We start from the raw sequence: 19,079 nt of genomic DNA, 5'->3' as shown, positions 1-19,079 counted from the left end.
ATGCAGGGGTATTGTCGAAGGCTTTCACGGCCGGAGAACGATGGTTGTTGTGGGTTTTCCGGGCTGTATTGCCGTGGTCTTGGCATTGTAGTTCCTGACGTTTCGCCAGCAGCTGTGGCTGGCATCTTCAGAGGTGTAGCACCAAAAGACAGAGATGCAGGGGTACTTTGAAAAATGTAGAAAAACCCCCAACTCGGTCTGAAGTGATAGAGTCCATTCTGCCACCTCATTCTCCTGTATGTCTAGACCACAAAGGGTGGCCAGCTGGGCTCTTCACTCCAGCGGGAGCAAAAATTGGGAGCAAAGCAGTGTCACTTCCGGTTGCGCCCAGAAGTGATTTTGTGATGCTTTAGGAATTTCTAGAGTGCTGTGACATCCCTTGTGGATACAGCCAGGAGGAGATGTCACAGTGTTGCTCCCCACCCATATTTTTGCTCCCCCTGGAGTGAAGAGTGAAAGTGAGAGCCTGGAGCCAGTGGTGGGAGATTGCCACGACCAAGGCCGTTTTCATACTGCTTACCGGCCACAGAACATCACGTCAATCTCCTGGAACGACAGCTTGGTGCAACTTTTCGTGGCCGGTAAGCAGTGTGAAAACGGCCCAGGCTTCTGACAAACATTAGAGCAGGGAAGAGTCTGTCCTGGAAAAGGGAGTTGAAAGCCTCAGGAGAACTGTCAGGTCAATTCCAGGACTCTGGAGGGGAAAATTCGGCTTTGAAAGGCATGAGACACTCAGGCCTATTGCTGGATTAATGTGCTGCCATCTCTGACTGGCAGGCAGAAGAGCTACAAGGTGCATGTTCAGCAACACTTTGCCGTGACTGATAGCTGCCCTCATCACTGCTGGCGTTTCGCTACAGGCAGTCCCTAGAGAGATCCACGAGCTGTCCATGCTGCAACAGAAAGGCAAGCTCCCTCTCCCTTTCTGGGTGATAAAATTATCTGTCAGTTCACCTTAGAGACCCACTTCACTCTCCATTTCCGGAGTCCAGTTCGGCAGATTTCTATATCCTTCAGGAACTTCTGTCCAGTGGTTTGAAGACCAAATGTTCATAACTAACCTTTTCATGAATACGATAGCTCTGTACACATGCTATAGTGAATGCACGCGCAAACAGGGTACAATGTACATTTTCCTTTCTACATAGCCCTTTGCTATGTACATTCTCATGAACTGGGAGACCACAGCAGGGGTGTGAGTACATGCATGGGAAATCCATACATTGCCCTGTTCACATGACGTGATGATCGTGTGGGATCAGGTGCATCGTGCGGACCTCACATTCCTAATATGCACAGTTGCCAGTCAATCTGTGTTTGGTGTACACATGGATTTTCTTTGTGTGCTCTTCAGCCCTCAGTAGAATTTATGTTGCAATTCCATTCATGAGTAGTGGGAGCCCACCAGCCATGCATTTTGGGAGTGCAATTCACGTGACTGCCGTATTGTGTGAAAAGGGCAACATGTGGGTTTTCCATGTGGATTCAACTTCTCCTGCTCCGCATGAATGGAACACCAGTGTCATCTGACAGTGTGTTGTAGTGGTTACAATTTAGGGCTAGGATCTGGGAGACCCAGGTTCGAATTCCTGCTTTGCCATGGATGCTTGCTGGATGACCTTGGGCCAGTAACATACTCTCAGCCTAACGTACCTCGTAGGGTTATTTTGAGGATAACATGGAAGCAATGAGAATGGTGTTAGCTGCTTTCTGTCCCCATTGAGGAGGAAGGCAGGATATAAATGAAGTACATAATAAATAATTTCTGAAGAGGGCTTCTGTGTAATTCATATGTTAATTCAGTGTGTGTACAGCTGAACACACAATTTAAACCCTGTATTTATCGAGGAAATGACCTCTGGTTTTATTTTTAAAGCAAATGTGCCTTGGTTATTTCTTGCAAACAGATGTATGCACACCCATAAAGGACGTATGCATGTTTTCTGTAATGTGTGTGGGGCTTACATATTACACAGAAAATCCAAAGACAGGTACAATATTATAAGTGTGGACTGTCATCCTCACAGCTGATCCTCCTAGTGAAAAATAAAGTAGCAGATAAGTTTTTTACCCCACTGTGGCTACCATTTGGAAGGACCATTGGGGGCAGAAACAAATGGCTATGGGGGCCTAATCTGGCCTAGAGAATTCCAGCTCCCCCACCCCAATCTGGTTGGAAGTTCTTTCAAATGAATGTTTGCTTTAATTTGCAAAGGATGTTCAGCTTTGACCCAGCAGGGACAGGGGCATCCCTAGGTAGGTATGGTGTGGAGTCATCCAAATGCCTTCTGCCTTCCCAATAGCAAGTTCCTTTGTGGCAGGAATGAGAACTGTCAAAGCGCAGGATTTGGCAGGCATGGGGGCAGATTGGGGAAAACCTACCCTAGGGTCATGGCAGTTAAGGGAACAGTAGCATACCTGTGGAGGGAATCACCTTTCCAGTATGCAAAATGGGCAAACGTCCTGCAATATATTGACAGTAACAAAATCACATTACGTTATGCAATATTTTATTTTCAGTATGGAATAATAAAGCCTCCTTGTAAGATAATACATGAAAAGCCAGGTATCTCTGTGTTCAGAAGCTTAGCGAAGGCAGTGTGCCAGGCAGAACGGTACAACTGTAGCATTGCATCGGACTTCTGTTGGCAGGTGAATATAATAATATATTTGGAACCACTTCCTATTTTTAAGCTATTTGCTGCAATTCCTTCTGACCCCTCCCTCTCAATCTATACTTGGCTTTCTTTGCGTCTCTCTTTTTGTTTCCCGCTTGTGTCAGTGTGAGATCTGAATAGCAGGAACTATTTCAAGCAGGCACATTTTAACCTCTTGTGCCTCTGAGCAGTGTCACAAGGATGTATTACAAGACTAGCCCATCTCACGGGGGTGTTGTCTCGTGCCTCCTGTTCAGCTCATGTGATTCGTGCTGGTATATGAATCCCTGGATGGAAGCCCTAAGCTCCTAGGTGGTAGAGGTTACTGATCGAACTGTTGTTTGATGCCCAGCATCTACATCGTAAAAGGAAATCCTCTCCAGGCATGTAATGCATAATTCATTGAGGCGGGCTCTTCTTCCTTTTCTTTCCCAGTTGAGTCTGTGAGCTATATTTTGACTATTGCTAGGATATTGGAAAGAAACAGTCTCTAAGCAGGAAAAGGCAGAAACGTTATCATCAGCTTCTTGTCTCCATCAGATAGTTTACAATGCATTGCTCTGGATTTCAGACAGACTCGGGGATTCTGTGGAGGCTGCAGTAGCCGCTGGCATTCATTGGCTGAGCTGCTCTGATGTCATAAAGGGATGGGGCAGTCTGCTAGAAGAAAGGTCTCTGGCTGCCTTTGACTCAGCTGCTCAGAGGGACAGGCAGAAGGGTGGAGGAGAGGCTATAAGATGCAGAAGAGAAGGGGGCTTGGGAAGTTAGAAGGCCATGGGCCTTCCTTATAGCCCATCCTCCTTCCTGGTGTGTATGGTGTGCAGGGAAAGGGGAATGGCACCCCATCTGGGATACTGAAATGTAGGTTGATATGTTGAGATGTGATTTTATTGTTCTACTGTTTTATCTGTTGTAATTTATCTATTGCTGTGACCTGCCCTGAGCCCGCTTGCAGGGAAGGCGGGCTATAAATGTAATCAATCAATCGGGGGAGGGGGTGACATGGACTAGAAAAGGACAGCTGGAAGATGGAGTAGTTCAGGGCAGGGACAGGCTGGGATGCTAAAAGAGCAAGCTGAGCTGAGCTGCCCTGCAGTGCAGATGACCCTGTAGGGGCCACTTGGTTAGGTTTGGTCCTGGCCACCAGTGGCCGAGCAGGGCAATGGCAGTTTAAATGGCCAGTCCACCTCTGGCACAGACAAATGTGAGGAAGGGGAGCCAAGGGGAAGATGGAGGGAAGGGAGAGAGAGGAGAAGGGCAGATGACCAGGAGCTGCAGAGGGCAGGACAGGCTCTACACATATTGTTTGGAAACTCCAGCCAAACCCTTGACAGCAAGCCTGTAATGTTAATTTTAGTTATAATGCTTGGGAGTAGGTGAGGAAGATGTCTGTCGGAGTTAACAGTGTAATCCATGATCTGTTACACGAGACCGGTTCAGCAGCCAGTGCAAAAGTGTTCCTGGGTTGCATTTTTCAGCTGCAGAGGTGATGTGCAGGCTGCAGACCGGTCTCCTTCACCCTCCCTCTCCATTTTAAAACTAGCCTGATGACTAGTTGACTACCTTTGCCTCCCCACCCACCCACCCACCCATGTTCACTAGTTCTGTTTGCTGTGCTTTAAACAGCATAAGCATTTGATGTGTAAGCTTCTACTTCACTGCCTCAGCAAAGCAGACTGTTCTCTGACCCCAAGGAGCTTACAGTCTGAAGTATCTGTGTGAAATCTTTGGCTACCATTGCACAATGGAGACTAGTGTCATCTACAGCAAGTTGGTTTTCAGTTAGCCCTCCTGCAAAGAAAAATAGATTCACACCACCAAAGGGATCAACTAGGGTGAGAGAAGAGGATTGCAGCACTAGAAATTACCAAGCCCCTTGGCACCCTCCAACGCAGAGCCTGTGGTGAAAGGGAAGTAATCTGTCACAGTTCCTCAGCCACAGACTTCTGTCTTTGCTCAGTGGCAGCTTCCAAGCACATCCATAAGCTTCCCACTAGCTTTGTTTCAAATCTTCAGATTTTCTGAGAAGAGGCGGTGGAAAGTTTAACATATTCTGCTGCGGCTGCTAGCTTTATTGCCAACTCTTTCCATCTCCCTCCAGATCTTCTTCTCCCCTTCTCTGCAGCTGCATTGCACCATTAGTCCGCCTTGTCCAATATTGTCTGTTCCTGTTGTGGCAAGTTGCAACAGCCCACCGAGGTCCCTCATCTTCCCCAGCATTTGCTACCAGATATCTGTTCACTGGAGATTCTAGGGGTTGGAAAGAGGCCTTCTGTGTGCACGACACAGTCTCTGCCGCTGGCCATGTTCTTATTTATTCTCCCTCCTGCCCCAGATTGCTTCTCATACTAAAGGTTACTGGGCTATTTGTACCCCGTTCAAAGATTCGCCCACTTTGGAAAGGGGTACGTTTTGCTGATGCACAACCTATGGCGCCATTTCCAGGCACAGATTCAGGAAGTGTTTGTATAAAGATGTTCAACTAAATGGGATCAGAGGGGATAACTTGTGTCATAAATAGGACAGGGCCTGGACATTGCCAGTTGCTTCAGCACCAGCTAGAACATTCCCTGCATTTTCCTCTTTTGTCTTGTAAATTGTATCGTGGAGTTAGAACATGGTTCACAAAACTGAAACTAAAATGACCAGGTGGAACCTCAAACTCGAATATAACCTTTGCAATACTGGGCCCAACCAGTATCTGAAGAAGTGAGCTGTGTCTCACGAAAAATCATATACCCTACCACAAATTTTTAGTCTTATAGGTGCCACTGGACTCTTGCTCTTTTCTACTGGGCCCACCAGAATGCATTAAAAAAATACACAGGTAGCCATCACTGTATCTTGTGGCAAGAAATTCCATAGTCTAATTATGCAGTACTTCCAGTCCCTGTCAGTGGGCGCTCCTCTTGCCTTGGAAAGCAGCATTTCTCTCGTTCTCCCTCTACCTGCTTGCATTACTCTTTGTTTTGTCCTCTAGAGGATGTCCGAAGTGGTTCCGTGCTTCCGCCAGTCCTTCACTTGCTCCTCTTTCATTCCACCACAAAGAATAAAATCAAAGGACATTCCATCTTCCTGACTTATGGGCTTGTTTTCCCAGAAGTTGGCTAAGCTGGCTGTAAACAGCAGAAGCCTCTTGCTCGCTGCCCTGTTTGTTCTTCCTGCTTTCCCTCTCTTGTCCTCCCCCTCGGTGCCGTGGCAGCTGCCACCTTTGGCAGAAGAATTTGATTAAAAAACACTCAGATAGGTCACAAGCATGTGTGGGTGATATGGGAGAGCAATTCTAGTGAGCTGAGGAGAAAAAGAAGCCAATCCCAAATCGAAGCGATGCTTTTGTAAAAAGTGGCTGCTTTAGGGAAGAAGAATGATCTAGCACGTAGGAGCAAATTAGGAAATGTGGCTTCATTTTCCAGTTGTGCTACAGCTTCCCATTGTGACCTTGAGCAAGTTGCTTCAAAAACACAGAAGGCTGATTGTTATCCATATTGTATAGATTGCATTGCTGTGCTCTATCGTGGGTGGAGAGAAATCAAAAGCAGTCTTTGCAAAGTCGTTTTCTTTTGAAGAGGAACATCAATAAGGACTAGATGCCTGCAACCAAATCTGGGTAGTTATTTCATATCCACCTACAAGTTTCAGCCTCCTTCTCCTGTCCAACTCCTGGCTATGCGCAGTTGCCCTTCCTGCCTGTTTCTCTTTGTCCTCTTCCTTCTTGAGGTTTTTTTTTCATTCAGACTCTTTCTGCTTCTCCTGGAATCCGTCAGATGTTGAGTCTCAAAAGGAGCCCCTAAATCCTCTTTGAATGGCAATACAGGCAAAATCCGGAGGTAACTGATGATTACTAGGACATTCCCCCACCCCACGCACACACACTTTTAAGAAATACTGCTAATCAAGTTCTTTTCATGACCCTTGAAGTTTCTCAGATGTTCTGCCTGAAGAGGAACCTGCACATTCACCCTGAAGTTTGCTTTAGGCGAAATTTCGGTGGCAACAACTTGTACATTCTGTATTCCCTTTTCGCTGCTTAGAAAGAGACTCAGCTGACCGGCCCAAGGGCATCCTACAGCCCACGCGAACCCATTGGCTTCCTTTTCGAGTCTTTTTTTTTTATTGGGCCTGGCAGCAAGACAAGAAGCAGATGTTGCAGCCCAGACATCTCAGAAGATCCCTCGGGAACAATTTTTCAGGAGCCGTACTGTCCCTTTATAAAAACTCCAGGCAGCGGACCATAGCTGCAGCTGCTTTTGAGCCTATGGTTATGGGAGTGGATACTCCAGGGGTGCTGCAATTCCCACTTCCGAGAGCGATCACCCAGGAAAGGTCAGTTTCGACTTCGCGGCTTGTGGCTCTGCTTTGACACTCAAGAATATAAGAAGAGACTGGCAGGGTCAGACTGAAGGTTTGAGAGAGCTTTTTCTCCATCTCCAATAATACTAGCACTAGTTGGGAGTCATCCACTGAAGCTGCTGAGCAATAGAGTCAGGAATAAGGTTGCCAGCTCCCAGTTGGGATATTCTTGGAAATTGTGGGGTGGTGGAGCCTGGTGGGGAGGACAGGGCTTGGAGAAGGGAGGGACACCAGTGTGGTATAATACCGTAGCAACCATCCTCCAAGGCAGCCACTTTCTCTGCAACTGTAATTCGAGGAAATCTCCAGGCCCCACCTGGAGGTTGGCATTCCTAAACAGGAAAAACAAATGAAAATAGTTCTTTGCTCAGCTTTGCTAGTGGATCCAGTGAGGGCCACAAACATGGGTGGCTTTAAAAAGGGGTTACACAGATTCAGAGGCCAGTCAAGAGCCGCTAGCCATGGTGGCTAAAGGGAAGCTCTATATTCAGGGGCAGCAAGCCTAACACCAGTGCAACGTCAGAGGAAAGCCTTGGCCTCTATGCCCCGTATTTTTGGTCCTCCGGGGCAACTATTTGGCCACTGCGTGAAGCAGGATGCTGGACTAGATGGCTGACTGCTCTGATCTAGCAGGGCTCTTCTGATGTTCTAATGACCATCAAGTCCAGCTTCCCCCCCACCCCAGAGGATCCTGGGAAGTGTTTTTATGGGGAAACCACAAGCACCAACAGCCCATCATCCCTGGCTGCTTCCCCAAGGAGCTTTTGCTTTCACTGGGCACGCAGATGGGAGGAGGTTTTCTTCTGGGTATCCACACAAGAGCATTTCTGCTACCTGAATTTTCCCCTGCTTTCCCCAACCTTATCTGATGTAATCATTTGAAAACGATTGCAGTTAGAGCCTGTTTGAATGCTCCGTGGATGGGAAGGTATGCATTTTTGCAAGTCCTGCCCACATCCCATCATTTTTATTTTATTTATTCGATTTATATTCTGCCCTCCCCACACCAGCAGGCTCAGGGTAGATCCATATACAATTAAAACACATTCAATAATTAATACCAGTTAAAACCATAAAACAGTCAAATGTACACAGTTAAAAGTACATATATATACATAATCCTAACGGCACAGCAACCAACCAACACATCTTCACCCATCTCTAGAGCATCATAGTGGGGACTGTTTGCTAGATGGAGATATTGCTAGTAGGGTGGCATATTCTATAATCTACCGGCCAGGGGGCTCCACCTAGCACCGCCCATACGCCTGGCGGAACAGCTCCGTCTTGCAGGCCTGGCGAAAGGATAACAAATCCTGCCGGGCCCTGGCCTCGTTAGACAGAGCGTTCCACCAGGCTGAGGCCAGGACCAAGAAGGCCCTGGCCCTGGTCAATGCCAGGCAGGCCTCCCTGGGGCCAGGGACCCTTAGCAGATGTTTATCACTAGGTCCCCTGACTCAGCCACCCTTTTCCTTCCCTGCACTGCTGGAGAACTTTTTTAAAAAAATCAGCAATTGTTATATTACTAAACCTGATCTGGATGGGCCAGGTTAGCCCAATCTCGTCAGATCTCAGAAGCTAAGCAGGCCTTGGTTGGTACTTGGATGGGTGACCTCCAATGAAGACCAGGTCCTTACAGAGAGGCAGGCAATGGCAAACCACCCCTACTCATCTCTTGCCTTGAAAACCCCTGAGGGCTGCAACTTCATGGCACTTTAAATACATACACATTGTTAAAGTGTTGACACATTGTTAAAGTGTCATAGAAATTTTGCAATTATCAATTTTTTAAGCCTGACAAAGCCCTCCAGTGGTGCAGGGAGAGGTGAGTCAAGGAAAAGGCAGGGAAAACTGATGTGTGGATGCTCCACAGAGATTATTCGTATGTGGAAGCGATCTCTGTTGGTTACAGCAAGAATCTGGTCACAATGTGTATGAATCACTTTGAACCCTGAAAGCTAAGTATAAAAGCTAAATATTGTTTATTTTTATTCAAAGGTACACTGCCTCTAAACTTGGAGGCTCTGTTTTACCATCAATAAGCCTGTCCTGTCTGAATTTATCTCATCGGTTTAAAAGCTGTCTTAGCCAGTGCCTCTGACCACATCTTATGGCAGTGCATCCCATCCACAAATTACACATGGATTGGGGGAAGAAGGAGTTTCTTTGGTCTGTCTTCACTCTACTGTTTTGAGGAGAACACTTCTCTCTGCCCAGACATGGAGGCAAGAGGGGGCATTGCTGATGAATGAGGCAACTTTTCCATTTCCAAAGCAGAGATAATTGATAATGGGATAATATTATTCCATTTTTCCTTTCTCTCTCTCTCTCTCTCTCTCTCTCTCTCTCTCTCTCTCTCTCTCTCTCTCTCTCTCTCTCTCTCTCCCCTTCACATCCATGCATAGTAATGGGGAAGAAAATAGAGTCGTTTGAAATGTGGTGCTGGAGGAAAGTTTTGCAGATACCATGGAAGACCAAAAAGACAAATAATTGGGTGCTAGATCAAACCAAGCCTGGATTCTTCCTAGAAGCTAAAATGAAAAAACTGAGGCTATTGTACTTTGGTCACATCATGAGAAGACAAGATTCTCTGGAAAAGTCAATAATGCTGGGGAAAGTGGCAGGCAGTAGGAAAAGAAGAACTAAAATGAGATGGCTTGACTCAATAAAAGAAGCCACATCCTCCAGTTTGCAGGATCTGAGCAAGTCTGTTAATGATTGGACATTTTGGAGGTCTTTCGTTCATAGGGTTGTCATAGGTCAGAAGTGACTTGATGGCACACACACACACACACACACACACACACACACACACACATTAACTTTCAGTAATTTGTTGGCAGTGATGCCCCCTTGAAATCAAACAAGACACTTCTGGCTTCAGTCTTTTCCAAGACTCTGAATAAAACAATGCACATACTTTCACCCTGCTGTAATATTTGGTTTGGAATGAGGGCTGGGGGGGGGGGGGGGAGTTGGTAGAGTGATTCGACTAATTGGTGAATTGTTTATTTAGTAAATCTTGTCAGCCACCTTTCCACCACCATAACTACTCCACAAAGTGATACATACATACACACTACACACACACACATTACACTATGGCAATAAGAGAAGCTACTATTTAGTCAGCAGTGCCAACAAATAAAGCCCTGTAACAGCCAAAGCCCTCTAGAACAGGCAGTGGCTTTAACCCTGTCCAGATAGGGGACTCCCCCACCCCTATCTTGGATCACAAGCACCAGAAATGTTTCTGCCAAACGCAAGGGAATGGAAAGTGATGTAAAACTACTGCATAGATGTGAAGTTGCGACCTCTGGGGGCAAAGGCCAAATTAATGACCTGACAGGCATCAGGGAAGGGCTCAGTGGAGAACAGGTGGGAATAAATCCTCTAATTCAGGGGTCTGGCTCTGATGGTTCCAGCTTCGGGCAGAACCAAATAGAGCTCTTTTAAAAAGAATATGAAGTTCTAAAGTTAAGACAGGCCTTGACAAATTTTCTTTGGCTCAAGGAGCCCGTCCAAAATACTTAGGAGCCAGGCTCATTTTTCAGCCTTCAGTCTTTCAAATTTTACTTTCCTTATTTTCTAATGATTGCTACCACAAAAAACTAATCTTATCCTCTTCATGGTTTCCCATACTTTTATCAAAAGTGTTGTTATATTCTTTCTTGGTCTCTTGCTCTGAATTTTGACTTCGCCTGGCTCATTAATTATGAAAGGTTGCAATGCTGACCCCTGTGCTAAATGGGAGCCACGCAGCAATGATTAAAATAGTGAAGTCTGCTCTACCTAGATCAGGAGTTTGTATAACAGCCTAGACCCCTATGGTTTGCTTGTGTTTCTGTTAAACTGGTTTTATAATCATTCCTTTCTGCAAGGAATGATCATTAAAAGTTCTACAACTCTCAGAATCATATTGGGGCCAGGGCTCAAAATCTGTAGCAGAGAATTCTCAGCATTCTCATCAGACGATATAGTTTCCAGGATTCTTTGGGGAGAAGCCCAGCTGATTAAACAGGTATAAAACTAATATCAGTTTGTAATGAAGATATATCCTTTATTTTATGCTCTCTGTCTTTCCTGTACTCCTCCTCCTCCTCCTCCTTTTTCCTGCCCTCCATCTCCCTCTCTCTGTCTTTAAACCAAAAACTGAGAATAGGTTGGAGGTTGTGGCAGGATAGAGCTATAGTATGTTAGGTACTCCCCCCCCCGACATATACACACACCAGATGGTGGCATGGATTTGACTGTGGAGCCTTGGGTTCATGTGCCTGTTGAGCTACATTCAGCTATGAAGCTTTGGCAAGCAACTGATTCTCTGTGTATCCTACCTCACAAGGTTGTTGTGAATGCAAAGTGGCCTGTGCCATCCTGAACTCCTTGGATAGAGCCTGGGCAGGGCTACCAATGTGAGAAAGACATCCTCATCCACTGAGGACAGGTTTGAAGGTTCAGAGAGAATTTGCTCACCTTTCACTATCTTTTGAGGAATATCCCCTGGGGAGATGTCTCAGGGCCAAGCTACAAGTGACGAATGACACTTGAACGGCAAGTGTATTTCTCCCTGTTGACTTGCCCTCCACTCGATCCACTTGCCATTCAAGTGTCATTCGGCACTTGTAGCTTGGCCCTCAGCTAATGTGGAAAGTGGAGAATCAACCCTCCTTTTGCCAGAATGGAGTTATTTCTGTAGCATTCTGTACTAGGCTCTTTCCCTTAGCAGCCCTGTAGTCCATTGAAAAAATCTGACTGAAACTCACAGCACCCTGTTGTGTCATACAAGCACTGACTTAATCAGGAACTCAGCCAGCTTTACAACACTAGAAGAAAACATTGAGAGGCAGAGATGGATTAGCCATTAAGGCCACTAGGGAAAGTCTTGGGCGGAGGGGAGTGGCCTGTGAGGCCTGTCTTATTATAATGATATATTCAGTGGATATCTTATATTGTCTGAATGCATCATTTTATATTTTGTAAGCTGCCTTGAATCTCGGTGAGAAAGGCAGGCTGTAAATCAGCCAGTCAGTTAACTGTGTTGCATCTGACCCGGGCCAGCCGAACCCAGACCCACCCTGTGCTCTCTGTAATGGGCAAAGAGGCTGGTCTACAATCTTTCATTCCCCTGAACGTTTCATTTAATTGGAACATAGCTGGGGAGGGGCCTGAGGAAAAGCAAACACTCATCCTCCCCAAAGGTAAGTCCAAATGTATGTAAATGGTAGATTCCCCTGCTCAGACTAGCCCTCACAGAAAAATGTATATAGAAGTGCTATCTGGCAATTATTTTGCTGTGGCACTGGCAACTGCTAACTTTTCTTAAAACTCCCCACGTGCCTTTGGGCTCAGCAAGCACGTGGTCTCCTACAGGTTATGCCAACATACCCTGAGGCCCTTAACATACTCAGGAGGGAGCCCCAAGCATCCTTTCAATAAATAAGGATAACTAATGATGAATGTTGCGTTACGGGCTTGGATTCTCATTACTGCAGATCAGTCTATCCTGTCAGCATTATGGAATTAGAAAACAATGCAAACAAAAACAGTATAAGACAGGGATCCCCAACGTGGTGCTGTGGGCACCATGGCACCTGCCAACACCTTCCCTGGTGCCTGCCACCAAGTGTTTTTAGAAAGTGGGTGGGGTCAAGTGGGGCTCTAGCACAGTAGGGCTTCTGATTGACGATTGGAGATTTGATTGATCGTGGAAATTAAAATAACCTTTTTTTGGCAGCAGCTGCCACCACAGTAGTGATTATATTCTCTTTCACTCCTGTTTGTCAGTGTATTTTTTAAATTACCTGTTATGACCCTTTCTTTTTCAGTTGGCTTTTTCCTTTAACCCTCTTCTTACACCCTCTGGCTAGATTGCTGCCACCAGGAATTATATTCCAAAATAATTAACTTAAATTCCCCTTTTAATAACGTGCCCAAGGGTCAGGCTCCTTGATGGGTCTATGTGGCCCTGAGGATAGGAATGGGATACAGGAATAACAGATACTCTGAGATTTAAAAAAAAACCAAAATAAACTTTTATTTTTACAAGAAGCGTATCAGTTTCATACTGTTAATTAAGCTTGATGGTTTCAAACATAGTTATCAGTTGGTTGTTGTGGGTTTTCCGGGCTGTATTGCCGTGTTCTTGGCCAAGACCACGGCAATACAGCCCAGAAAACCCACAACAACCATCGTTCTCCGGCCGTGAAAGCCTTCGACAATACATAGTGATCAGTTCTTAAAGTTTCTGTTCATAGGCTCAGTCTCACAGATAAACTTTCTGTCGCAGGCGCACACACAGCTTGCCTGCTTCAAACAGAACGAATATTTACTCTCACAGACATACACAGTTCAGGTTTCCACAAAGGTTGTCTAACTGAACTAGGATGCAAATCCACACAGGTTGCCTGCTTTGCCCAGACTGAATGTTCTCTCTCCACTCAGTAACTAAAAACTGCAGTCCACTCTATCAACCAGTCATCTCACTCACTCATCCCTCTCCTTCACCCCCACTTTTCATCTGTACCACACCAAGCATTTAAAGACACACACACACTTAAAATCATTACATTACCCCTCCTCTCTCTGCACTTGGGCTTCCTCTTTGTGGTTGGCTCCACCTCCTGCCACAGCTATTTTGTTGTTGCACCCACCACCCTGTGTCAGAATTCCAGAGCTGCCCATAAGTTCAAATGGTTGGGGACCCTTGATATAAGATACTAGCTTGATACTCATGCTTCACTACAGTATTTAACTACTTTATTTAACTACTTATTTACTTATTTAACTACTTTAAATCAGAGAGCGAGGGTGTGCAAGCTGGCAGGAGCCTGCCAACCACACAGGAAAGCCAGGTCCCGCAGGGAGATTGGCAACCCTAGTGAACTTTTAGGGGAAGACTGGGAGGTGCATTTTACCTCAGGAGACATTCAATGACTCCCAATAGCAACAGTATACTGTTTAGAATGCGGCGGGTGAAGACCAATCAGGCCGCATACGCAAATGACCTCTGTGTTCCAACCGTCCCGGGGTGGGGTGGGGGAGGTGGGCGGTGAGGTGTGGAATGTTGTGAGCCCCAATCAGCCTGCATATGCAAATGACCTTGAAAGGTTGGCCTAATCAAGGAAGAGTGGCCGAGTTGGCAGTGGATGGGGGTACAAGTAGGCAGCAGCCTGCCAGCCACACAGGGAAGCTATATCCCTTTGGGAAAACAATTTGACCCCTTTTTACTGCCTTAGAGGATGATTTTTTAAAAAATCCCTTCTTAGTGAGTGTTTACATCATGAAAGGAACGTTCTCCCCAAATTTCATGTTTCTAGGTCTAGGGGTTTGGGCTGGGCGTTGATGAGTCAGTCAGGACACTTATATATAGATTGTGACATACCATAAACACAACAGAAAATGGAATTATAAAAGCAGAAAATGCAATAAAAATACGCTAAACAGTGGAATAAAGAGACTATAATCCTATTCCCTTTATAAAAGGACTCTCTCGAGCCAGTCCTTCATACTACAGCCCCATTTTGGTTATAAAAATGCCTTATTGAACACATCTGATTTATACATTCTGTGGACTGATAGAAATACCGGGGGCTTCCTGACCTCTTCAGTCAGGCCATCATATGAAGTGGGTGCCACAATACAGAATGCACGTTGGCAGGCAGTTGTTGATATTGCCCCTTTGCAGGGCGGCACCTTCAGAAGGCTTCGTTTAGATAAGCGAAGCTGACCCAGTAGAGCATAGCAGGAAAAACGGTCCTGCAGGTATGTGGATCCAGGGTCATGAAGGGCTTTGTGATAATGACTTGTATCTTGAACTGAACCGGATAATTGATTGCCAACCCATAGAGTGACTGTAGAATGGCTATAATAATGTATATTCCACTTAGTTTCTGACACTGGGCTGCAGTGTTCTGTATCAACTGGAGTTTCCAAGCTGACGTCAAGAGCAGACCCATGTAACGTGCATTTCTGTAGTATAGTCTTGTTGTTACTGTGGCGTGGATCCAGGAGGCCAGATTGGCTATGTCAAGGTGAGAGGCCATCTTCGGGGATAAATGAAGATGGAAGAAAGCATTTCTTGCAGTTGCATTTACTTGCTTCTCTACCTAGGCTCTTAACTGAGTCAGCAGACTTCAAGTGGAGCCCATTAAAAGTGGGATGCACAACGTGTTCAAGACCTTGGGCTTCCCAGTCAGCATTATCTCCACCTTGTCAGGATTCAGTTTTAATGGATTCACCCTTACCCATGTAAAGACAGCAGCTCTTTATGTTTTTCTAGCGTATTAATAATATCTTGACATTCAGAACACTAACAAGCATTCTGTGGTGTGTCTTGTAGGGGAGAAATGTCCAGAAATGCAACACGAAGGTCTCCGGTTAGACCCGAGCAGTGACAGCCATGTAAATATAACTGGTGAGTGTGTGTGGTCTTTCCTGGGGCATTCTTTTCATCACCAGAAACTGCTCTTTCTGTCTCTTCTCATCCCAGTAATTTAGTAAGGGGCACACACTGACAAATCTGCAATGCTCCGTTATTGCCCAAGTTGGTCCCAAGAAGCTGAGATCTGCAGATGGGGTGAATGAGTGGGTGGGTGGGTGGGGGAACTGCTGCTGCTCAGCTCTTCTTCCTTCTAGAGGTGACAGGTACAGACTATCAAGTTGGAACTGATTTATGGCAATCCCAGCAATCAGCATTCAAGGAAAGTGAGAAGCAGAGGTAATTTGCCCATTGCCTTCCTTTGTTGGACTCCCATCCAAGTACTAACCAGAGCTGAACCTGCTTTAGCTTCCAAGAACTGATGAGATTGGACTATATACCTTGCTGTCCTCCCACCCTTCCAATGGGAGTAGATGTTAATTCCAATGGGACAATGATTTGACTAGTTATAAGGCAGTTTTGTCTATAGCTGGGGGTGGGGAATCTCATAAACTCGAGCATTTTGTAAAATAGGTGAAATTAAACCTCAGTATTAGATACCCATTCAGCCTGCACCAGTAATCTTTACACATAACCAGACTCTAGGAATTGTGCCTAATTTGTAAGCATATGAGCTTTTGCAAGCCCAGCTTGACCCCTTTCTTCTGTGTCTGCTTTACAGGATTTAATCTCATTAAAAGGTTTGCACTTCTGAAGACCTCAGCCATCAAGAAAATCCGCAATCCCAAAGGCCCCATGATCCTGCGACTGGGTAGCACCCCTCTGGTCCGAACTACAGAGTGAGTGTGCCAATCCTTGGCTTTGAAAACTGGCAAACGCCTGCATTTGTACATCTCCACATATTAAGTAAATGCACCCAATTTGTAGTGTTTGTTCTAACCGCGATATTCGGGATTATTATCTATTGCAGAGATAACAATGGAGTTTGCATGTAAGATCAACTCTCAGGGGTGTATCTGTGCTCCAGATGAAAAGTGGTTTGATAAGCATTAACTCTCCCTAGGGTATCCTGGGAACTGTAGTCCTGAGAGGGAGACAGTTACAGATATCCAGCAGAGAATTATCAACACCATCACTGCGACAATGATAAAAACAAATATGAATACACAGGTTTAGATAATAATTCAGCATCATTGGGGAAATCAGAGTGCCTTATCTTTTGGGTTTTCTTGGCGTAAATAGAGCTTTGCTGTTGAACAGCAACCCTGCAAGGTAGGTCACTAACAGGGGCCATCATAAGCAGAATTACACCCTTTTAAGTTTCAGTCAATGAGCTCAGAAGGTTGTCACTCTGTTTTGACCGGCACAGTCTCCTATTACTGAAAGAAAATTGGTTGCCTGAGACCATTCATTAAGTCCACAGCTGGAACCTTCCAATCATGTCCAGTTTGCCTCCAGCTGGAGCTTAGTCTAGGAGGGTTGGTAGAGGGGGCATGGGAGAGCAGTGTTGCAAGAGTGATGATGTCTCTTCTGGGGAAAATCTAGAAATGACAGCGGGTACCTCTTGGAATTTTCCAAAACCATAGAGTTTTGGCTGATTCCTAGGGCTACGCATCATCACTTCTGGGTTTTCCCCTCCTGCAGCTTGGAGCAACAGTGAGCAGCAAGAGCTCAGGGTGTGAGAACCCTTGCAGGGGCCTGGTAATCCTAGATGCAGACCATCTTGGACTGGGGCAGCCCAAGTTTAAATGCTCACTCAGTCATGATGCTCACTGATTATTGTTGATCCAGGCCATTTTCTCATCTGTGATCTGTCCCGGGTTTGATGCTGTTGGTAAGTGAATTTTTTCTCACTTTCCTACAGCAATGCAGTTAGGGTTGTCAGGCACATGCCTGGAACCTCCAGGAGACATTAAGTGACCTTTCATTCTGTGAATTCTACGGTCAACTGTCATGTTTCATTGACTTTGTACTACCGCATGGTTGGAGTATCGGGCATCTTGAAGATTGAATGGCATTACAAGGACTGGTGTTTGTATGGTGCCAATGAGCATTTGCACTTTATTCATATGTGCAATTGGAATGATAAGAAGCACCGTGAGCACACAGCACTTTATTGTTATTAATGTAGAGAAGATATCAGACGCCTGAACAAATGTAATTTCTGACTTGTTGAATTCTTACATGTGGTTTCTTTCCTATGATATTCATTAACTGATTCATATACCTGTGTAAAAGTAGGAATAAATTTGTAGACATAAGTTACATCGTGGGTAATTATTCCTTTGTATAGCTGGTACTCTTTACCACGTTGCTCTCTGTGAATTGTAAGTAGGCAACCGGCAAGCCTAATTGTGATGGATTTGGACATGTCTTGGGGTTTCCCGGCTTTTCTCCAATCTTTCTCAACCTGCTTTGCTGTGAACTTTTGGGAAAGATACCAGTAAATCCTACATGGCTCCTGTGTTGGTGGGAAAGTTTGGATTCCCCCCACCCCCCTGCTGCAGCCATTTCCTCCCCCAACCACTGGGGGGGGTGCTTTTAAAATCTGCAGTTGATTATATGTTGGTATAATGTTATCACAAACGGTACGAGGCTCTCTGAATTCCCAGCTTTTATTTTTTTAAAAAAGGTATGCTGTTTATCCAAATGCAAGACTAGGTTTTTTTCACAGGTATGCAATAAAAAAAGGGGGGGGGGATCACATATAAGTTACATCCAATAATATGAATGTTTTATTGTAACAGTTTTAAGCGGGGCATCTTATGTTCCAGGTCATCTTCCATTTGAAGAAATGTGTTTGCATCTGTCTCCTTTCATTGCAGAGATGTAAGGGGAAAGGCACAGCTTCCCAAGAAAAGGGGCTAGAGAATTATTTTTCAAAAAAAATGAAAAGTGGAGATTCAGAGAACCTGATACATACATGGTTATAAAAGTTATATCAATATAACAAATACTCAATTTCTGATTTTTTTTTCACTGCAAAAGCTCCAGTGGCCAGGAGGAGGGCGAATGGCCGCTGGTGGTGGATGGGTGGGGAAATCCACCATGTGGAAGTCACATTCCTGCTACCCTGTAGCGGCAGCCACATCAGTGACAGGGAGATCACACAAGCCTGTTCTTGTGTGGAAACAGAGTTGCCAGGTCCCCTTAACTTCCCGTGGCGGGAGGGACTTGGCACTTTCCTGGATGATCAGGGCCGGCGCCAGAGGTTTTGGCGCCTGCGGAGGGGTGCGCGAGCCCTGCACGTGCGCGGACCACAGAGTGTGTGATGACGTCATCACAGACATCATCATGCGCCGCAGCGGGACTGGACGGTGCGCGGAGGACCGCCGAGCGCAGAAGCTGCGAGCTGCTGCTGGAGCGGCACGCGGAGGCTGCGCCCGGCTGGGGTGTGTGGCGGCGGCAGCATGCCGGCCTTGTGCAGAAGCCGCGAGCCGCTGCTCGAGCGGTGCACAGAGGCTGCGCCGGCTGGGGGGTGTGGCGGCGGCAGCGGCGGCAGCAAGGGGCTGGCTGGCTGGCTGCAGCAGTAGCTGCAGCCCAGTCATGCCAGCTTCGCTGTGCGCGCCTCCACCCCCAACACCCCCTCCAGCACCCCTCCAATGCCCGTGTGCCTGAGGCCACCGCCTACCTGGCCTCCATGGGCGCGCCGGCCCTGTGGATGATTGTGTGATTGCAGGCACTTACAAAAGTGG

General features: G+C 46.1%; 1 protein-coding gene across 6 annotated transcripts in view; it reads left to right on the top strand.

The window, feature by feature from the left end:
• COL16A1 (collagen type XVI alpha 1 chain) overlaps positions 1–19,079 on the top strand; it is a 174,600-nt gene that overhangs the window by 7,556 nt on the left and 147,965 nt on the right. For all 6 annotated transcript variants that reach the window (XM_055000062.1, XM_055000060.1, XM_055000061.1 and 3 more), the window contains exons 3-4: positions 15,346–15,420; positions 16,106–16,223. In XM_055000062.1, the coding sequence (XP_054856037.1) occupies positions 15,346–15,420; positions 16,106–16,223 (193 nt within the window). The remainder of the gene's footprint in view (positions 1–15,345; positions 15,421–16,105; positions 16,224–19,079) is intronic.

This window comes from Eublepharis macularius, chromosome 15, assembly GCF_028583425.1.
Source record: "Eublepharis macularius isolate TG4126 chromosome 15, MPM_Emac_v1.0, whole genome shotgun sequence".
Taxonomy (NCBI): domain Eukaryota; kingdom Metazoa; phylum Chordata; class Lepidosauria; order Squamata; family Eublepharidae; genus Eublepharis; species Eublepharis macularius.
This window is presented reverse-complemented; position numbering and strand designations above follow the sequence as displayed.